The sequence below is a fragment of the Episyrphus balteatus genome, chromosome 2 (assembly GCF_945859705.1).
Source record: "Episyrphus balteatus chromosome 2, idEpiBalt1.1, whole genome shotgun sequence".
Lineage (NCBI taxonomy): Eukaryota > Metazoa > Arthropoda > Insecta > Diptera > Syrphidae > Episyrphus > Episyrphus balteatus.
Window position 1 is genome coordinate 1,324,517 of NC_079135.1, and position 7,625 is coordinate 1,332,141.

General features: G+C 30.2%; 1 protein-coding gene across 3 annotated transcripts; it reads right to left on the bottom strand.

Annotated features, from left to right (window-relative positions):
• Positions 1-260: 260 nt before the first annotated feature.
• Positions 261-7,625, bottom strand: LOC129911603 (JNK-interacting protein 1). 3 transcript variants are annotated; one of them, XM_055989454.1, is made up of 6 exons: positions 7,238-7,625; positions 6,766-7,058; positions 5,916-6,637; positions 5,662-5,846; positions 2,259-2,348; positions 261-2,194 (listed from the first exon to the last, which is right to left on the bottom strand). In XM_055989454.1, exons 1-5 carry the CDS (start codon positions 7,327-7,329, stop codon positions 2,276-2,278), a joined length of 1,365 nt encoding a protein of 454 aa, XP_055845429.1. In that variant the 5' UTR covers positions 7,330-7,625; the 3' UTR covers positions 261-2,194; positions 2,259-2,275. The 3 variants fall into 3 exon arrangements, with proteins under 3 accessions (XP_055845429.1, XP_055845428.1, XP_055845427.1); XM_055989453.1 differs by having other exon boundaries at positions 261-2,170; positions 5,916-6,658; XM_055989452.1 differs by having other exon boundaries at positions 5,916-6,658.

The window sequence follows — 7,625 nt, forward strand, 5'->3', positions numbered from 1 at the left end:
ATAAATTTATGTTTTACTATGCTGAATAATAATACATTGTTTACATTTACATTTGATTTTACTCAACGATGACATTGGGAATTACATTTTACATATATATTGTATAATATTTTTTTTTATATTGTATATTAAATATATGTATTATTTAATTTTGTTTTTAATTGTTATTTGTTTTTAACAATTTATTTAATTTAAAAAGAAATAATTTTTACTTTTATTTTTTTTTTCTTAAGTCATCACTCTAAATTTTCGAATTATTGTTTTTTTTTCTGTTAGTAACGGTTTAATATTTTTGAAATGAAATCTGTATTTATTATTTTTTTGGTTTCATTTATGCGCTTTTCCGTTCTGTTATAAAAATAGTAGCTAGTAATTTTATTATTTTTAATTTCAATATTAGGTATTTTTTTAATTAAATATTTTTTTTTTTCTAAATTGGGGATCTGTCTTTATTATTTACATACATTTTTTGAATAAAATATAGATAAACCTTTATCTTTTTTCATCACTGGCATATCTTATTTTTGTATCTAAGGATTTTCTCTCGATCTGTAACTATAATGTGTCTTTACCAAGAAAAGTAGTTTCTTTTAATTTATATAATTAAAGTTTTTTTTTATTTAAGAAATGCATCGATTTAAAGATATTTTCCGAAATGGATGAGTTGATTAGGATGCTTTTTTTTCATTTGGTATATTAAACAAGTTCGCTTAGGGCCGATCGGGACGTGCTTTCTATTGTGAATATCGAATAAACAAACTTTTCAAAGTATCTTAAACGCAATCAAAAATTTCTTTGTTAATTTTATATACATAGGTTCAAATTAATATGTACCGATCATTCTAATCTAAGAAGTGTCCGCCTATGTTTGGTAATTACTCGTAATTAACATAAAGTGCTGTTCAAAAACTTTTGGTCAAACATTTTACTAGCAGTCCTTTCAATTTTTTTAAATTTGCACCTAACGTTGTTTGAATGCCACAACGAAGATATTGAGATAAAACAAAATTACGTTCCACTTTTCTTTGCAAATTAGAACGTTAATCATTGCTTAACTTAATACAATGGCTAAGGGATATAAATCCATATAGTGAATTTATGGCACACCTTGTTGAGACATAACTCCACAATTTTATTATGTTTGGAATTGGATACCTTAAAATAAAAATGTTTAGGGTAAAGTATAGCTGCACACATTTTTTTGTGAATTTATTTCCCAAAACAAGGTGGGACATAAGTCCATAATCGATTTGTTGAGTCATTTCCCACAGAGATGGAACATACAAAGTTTTGTATGAAAATATAAAATTTACATCAGTTTTGAAATATTTGGCTTGAGTGGATACAGCATTTAGACAAAAAAAAGTTATCTTGTATAAAATTTAAATAGTTTAGTTACCTTTTTTGAGGTTTTGAGTCGTTTCACGTGAAAATAAATTCATATTACTATAATCATAAGAAAAAGTAGTAACGTTAAGAATCAGAAAGTAGCAGTATAGTATGAACTTAGGTCTAAAGAAAATGGAAAATTTAAATTTTTTTTAAAAATCAGAATGCGGAAAGGCTGGTTCGTCCAATCGATCTTAATTTGTTTTTTCTTTTTTTTTATTTTTTTTTATTAATTCTGGCCCAAAAGTATGCCTGCACACAAAATAGTGTCAACAGCTTGCAGGCTTAAAATGTTATATTTTTGTATTTACATTTTAATACTTAATGTTCTAAGAAATTAACAAACGTTTTTTTTTTTTATTATTTTGTGCTGAATTTCAATGTTTTTTTTCTATTGATTGCATATGGATTTGTATTAAATTTTAATAATCAGAAAATTTTAACATTTTTTTTTTAATAAGGAATATAACTCTGATGCTGATTTGACTTAAAAATAAAATCAATTAATACTTTTGAAGAGAGTTTTTTTTGTTTATTTATTTTTTCTTGTAGGTATTTATTTTTTTATTTAAAATTAATTGTAAAAATAAATGTATTAAATTAAATAATAAGTGTGCTTTTATACAGAGCGTGAATTTATTATTATGTTTTTTTAAATGGTTTTCATAAAATTATTATTGTTATTGATTAAAAATAAATTATTTTGTTATTTTGTTTTTGAATCTTTCGATCTCTGTCTCTCTCTCATTTTGTTTTTTGCTTTTGATTTAAATAAATTAACCTATTGAAGACAAAACATGAGTACCTACATAGAGATTTTTTTTGTATGTATTTATGAAAAATATAATTATTTATATATAAATACATACATTTGAGTTAGTTTGATTTATTCAATGTAAATATCTTCGATTGGATATGCTGTCTCAATGAACTTTTGATAGAAGCGTTGAAATGCCCTCCTGGAATGAAAATAGTAAAATATAATTATAAATTTAAATTTTATGTACTTAGGGCCGGTTTGTTCACACTCGATTATCTTTTAATCAAGGATTTTTGTATGGAATAATCCTTGATTAAAACATAATCGACTGTGAACAAACTGGCCCTTAATTGTAAATAAATGTTGCCTCAAAATAACTGATATTACCAGCTTTCTAAATATTGAATTAAATCAACTTTCAAAGGATATTTTTTTTCGGATTGGTAGGAATTAAGAACACCCTGTGCCTGTGCATTCAAAAAATCTTCAATCTTTGTTTAAAAAAAAAAAAACTTCCCAAAATTAAGTACTTCTTATCATAGAATCATTACTTAATTTATTGGATCTTTTCACGTTTCGTCAGTTTATATAAATAAACATCATGACTTAAAAGATTTAGTAAACATCTGCTTTAACACTTTCGCAGAACGAGAGCGACTGAAGTGGGATTGTTCATTTTTGGGTTTTTCAAGTATCGTGTAATTTACAATTACACTTTTAAGGAACGAATCGATAATAAATGGTACATAAAGTGCAGCTAATTATTATATAAAATAGTACAAAAAATCGCACATAGAGACAAAAAAAAATTCAAGTTTGAATAAAGTTTGGTTGTCGGTTAAACTTAGTGCATCGTAGATAAATTTAAATCGTGTATTTTCAAGTTTTTCCGTATTTGATAGAAGATATAAATGGTTTTTATGGTAATATTATATATTTTTGAGTCTTTAGATAAATATTTTAATTAATTACTCGAGAGCTCGTGAATTGTTTGAACTAAACAACACATAATTTTGTAAATGAATTTATCCAGCTTAAGTCGAGTCAGTAATTTACAGAAAATTGTTAAGAGCGAGTTATTCAGTTTTACAAAAGGTCACTTTTAAGTAACACACAAATTAATATTTAGCAACAATTATTACATATTAATTAATTTGTTGTTTTTTAGACTTTTTTGATTAATAACTATTTTGCATCAAATTTTTTCTCCAGGACTAAAATATGGAAATAATTCTAAAAAGCTATTTTTAAATTAAATTCCTACTTATCATTAACGTTTCTGATCTCAAAACCTTTTTCACATCGCTCAAAAATTGCAAAAATTCAATAAAAATGTCTTGAGCAAGACCTTTGTATTCATCGAATCGCTTAAAATTTTTACTATTTGATCTCAATACTAAAGTTGTCACAAAAATTCGAAATATGAAAATGGGTCCATTATTACAGTGGTGACGAAAGTCCAAAAATTTTTAAATTAATTTTTTGGTGTTTTTTGCGTTTTTTGGCCATAACTTTTTTGTTAAGACAAATAAAAAAAAAACTAAAAAATATCACCTTTAGATTTTTATTTAACGAAGCGAATGTCGTTTAATTTTTCAAAATCAGACGAGTTTTGCGACTTTGGTGGCTGTCCAAACCTCAGCAGACAAATTGTCTGCAAAGTTCAGGATCATATTTAATATACCCATTTTGCATTGAATTGTTTTAATGCAATAACATTTTTTTTAATACAAAATATTTTTTTAATGGAAAATTTTGTATTTGCAATAATTTTTTTTTTTAATTTGCTATGGAAAGCAAATTGCAAAATAATTTTTATTTTTATATACAAACTGTGAAGCTGAAATCAAATATGTATGTGTTGAGGAGATTTTGTGATTTTGTTAAATGTAACCACAACAAAAACATTACTGTTAAAAAAGGAGCCAAGTTCTCCTATGTTGAAATTATGCTGGCACAAAAAGTACTGAGATGTAAAAGTGTACCAAGTTCTTAAGTTTGGGTTCAAATTCGTATCAATAAAATTTTGATTGTTCTCTTGACAATTTTTCTTTTAATTACCGATTTTTAAAGTTATTTCAAAAATTGCCAAGTAAACAATCCAGCGAGTATGAAATTTCTAGCATCTTTGGTGTGGAAGTTAGAGGGGGGTCGAAAATGGCCTGAGTTGTTTCCTGTAAATAAGGGTGTAGTGCCAAAGTTGCTAGAGAACTTGGCTGGGCACTACCGTGCCCCTTGATTTGTAAAATCATGCAAAATATATGATTTTCAACCTTTGTTTAAAAGGTTAGGAATTAAAGAAAACTTAAATTCAACATTCGAAATAAAAAAAAAAAGAAACAATACCGCCAATTTCACATATTCTTCGATATAAAAAAAAAATATTATTATTATAACCTAAAAACAATCGTTGTCGTCTTGTCGATATATCGTCGGCGTAAGGCAAAATTGGGAATGTACAACAATTGTGTTGGCTAGGGATCACTTTAAAAACAAAATTTAGGCAACTTAAAATACAAACGATCTTGAAATGATGTGTGTTTTTTTTAAAAACAATTTTTGACTTTTAAAAAGGCTTAAGATAGTGTGCTATTTTGTAGTTGACCCATTTCTGAAAATTGATTTTTCGGAAAACAAAAGTTAATTTTTTTTTCTTAAATCCATAATAGGTACATACATTTTTTTTCTCGAAACACTTGTTTTTAGTTTAAATAACTTTTTTTCATCAAAACAGAGACCATATTTGGAATAAAAATATAATTTTTTTCAACCCAAAATGGTTAGAGCCATTGCAATATCTCGAAAATGATAAAAAAAGATACTGAAAAACAGGAAAAAAGCAGCTTTCAGAATTTCATAACAATCAGCAGTACCAAATTTAAAGAAACAATTCACTCGCTTAAAGTGTGTGTACAGAATGGGCAGACGGGAAAGCATGAAAAAAATTACTTTTTGGATTCTGTGTTTAATTGAAACCTCGAAATTAGCTTAACACGAAATAAATACTTGCTCTTTAGATCTTAGTTAGAACAGTATATAATTTTGACATTTTTCAAACTGCTCTGAGAGTGGCAAGTAAACAAGAGTAGGGCCGGGAATTAAAAGTAAAAATTCCAAGAGATCAGCTCCAAAATCATCAAAAGCTATAAAAATGAAAATTAAAAAAAACTTCACTAGAACTTTTAAGTCCATATGCCTTCACCAAAAATAAAGTCAATTAAGTTTTGCAAATTTGTATTAAAAAAATAACTAATTCATGGAAAATTTTGATCGTTTGCTTTCACTGCCGGATTGCGTGCGGGTAAATTGAAATCATATACGTTATATGGTACTTTGCTTCATTTACTGTCTGGGTGTAAACAAACTCCAATTTGCACTTGCTTAGGCTTTAATAGATCAAAATCTCGAATTCAAATTGTTTACCATACACAAAATAGACACTTTATCAACATTTATCCCAAATAAAAACAAAATTCATTTGACTTTTAAATTTAACACTACTTATTACTCACCCAACTGCTTCAGCTACTGGCCTTGTTGACTCAGAGCCTTTAAAAACGTGGCATGCAAATCGTTGCACTGTTGGATGTTTTGTAATGAATCCAATGAAGCGGTGGTCGCGAGGGTGGAAGGCGCAGAACGAAACATTTTTTAAGGAATAGAAATAATCTATGCATGGTTTCTTGTCCTTTTTGGTCTGCAAGTTAAAAAATAAAATAAAAATCAATAAAACCCTTAAGGACATCAAAAAATCTATAAAACTTACCTTTGGCCCAGAACGATCAACCATACGCAATCCTTGATCTGAGACTTCCAAAATGCATACCTGACCAGTTGGCGAATTGCCATACTCCCCAACAATCTTGCGAACAGCTTGGCAAACAACACCTGTCCCTTTGTGAGCTAAAGTCTCAACTGAACCCAAATATCCAAGCAAATAGCGTTCCTTCTTCACCTGCTGTGCTGTCGGATCGAAATCGTTGTAATCCAAATCGACAGCATAAGCTGAAGGGAATATTCCCTGGCGCCCAGTGCGAATATTCACCCCCTCACACCAAAGATCATCTGCCTCCTTCTGCACGTAAATTGCATCACCAATTTCCACCTCAATTTCGTCATGATGTCGAGGTATGAACTTGTGTAGACCTCGATGGGTAGCCTCGAGCATTTCCAACTGCCCGAAAGGTACTCCCCCGAATGGGGTAGGAAAGGGAGACTGGGATACTGGCGAAGGCATTTGTGGGGACATACTTTTGAAATCATTCGGAGAATGAGCTGTACTATGACCACTATCCACGTCTCCCAAGCTCTGCAATCGTTCTGAATCTGGGCTAGAGTCTTCGTCCAGTAGATATCCACATTTGAGTGAGAGAAAAGTCCTCTGATTTGCTGAGCCCCCAAATTGTTGTGACATCAAAGTTGTCTGACCTCCTCCAGAACGATTTTCTGACTGCATTTCGTCAGCTAATGACATTTGCGACATTTGCCCTAGAAGATGCAGAATGGAAGCTGAAAGGTGCAACATGCAGGACCGAACAGCAAGGCAGGATATATGGGGTGTGTATGAACGGACCGGGTTATTGGAAACACACATACTCTCTAATAGAGCTACTTACATTTTTTGTTCTTCGGAATTTCGGGAAGTTTTCGTCTTCTCCTCTGAGTGCCAACCGGGGGTAAGAATCCATTTAACTCCGGAACTGTCGTAAAGGATGCATCCAGATTGTCATTTTTCGATATCATCTTCAAGCCATCTCCCATTTCGTCATCCTCAACAACTTGACATGGGTTTCGTGGTGTTTTTGTCAGCTTTTCCATCGGCCGTATTGAAGGATCACATCCGTCTTCCATGTCAGAGGAGTCACTCTTCGAGGAGGGGGAGTCTTCCAAGTCGTCATTTGGAATGAGGCTATGAAATACAAAAAGAAAAATAAGACACACAAAGTCCTGGGTTAAATCGATTTCCCATTTCTGCCAAGCTGAGAAAAAAATTGATTATCCTTGCATAAAACTGGATTTAAATTTTCGATTTTTTTAATTAAACTTTAAGGATTATGCGATTATGGAAAAAATTGGGACAACTCTTACGAATAAAAGGATTGTGTATTGTTTTTGGTGTAGTTTGTGGTAGGTATCTGCTCGAAGGGCCTGCGAAATTCTTCGAATTCACTGTCGGCCATAGTTGGATTTTTTTCAGCAAAAAAACCAAACAAAAAAACCTGATTCCTGATTCAATTTGAAATGTCCTTCGTGTTTGTTTCGATTTTTGTTTAATTTAATTGAACACCTTCGAAATATTTTAAAACTGCACGATTTGAGTTGAGTTGAAGGCAGAATTAAAAAGAAAACAAATTCACATTCACTATTATTGGGGCTGAATGTATGTTGAATGAAAATCGATAAGTTCCCCTACGTCGTGCGAGTGCGAGTATAAGATTTCCTTAAGGAAAGTCATCACATTCGCAAGTGGATATAC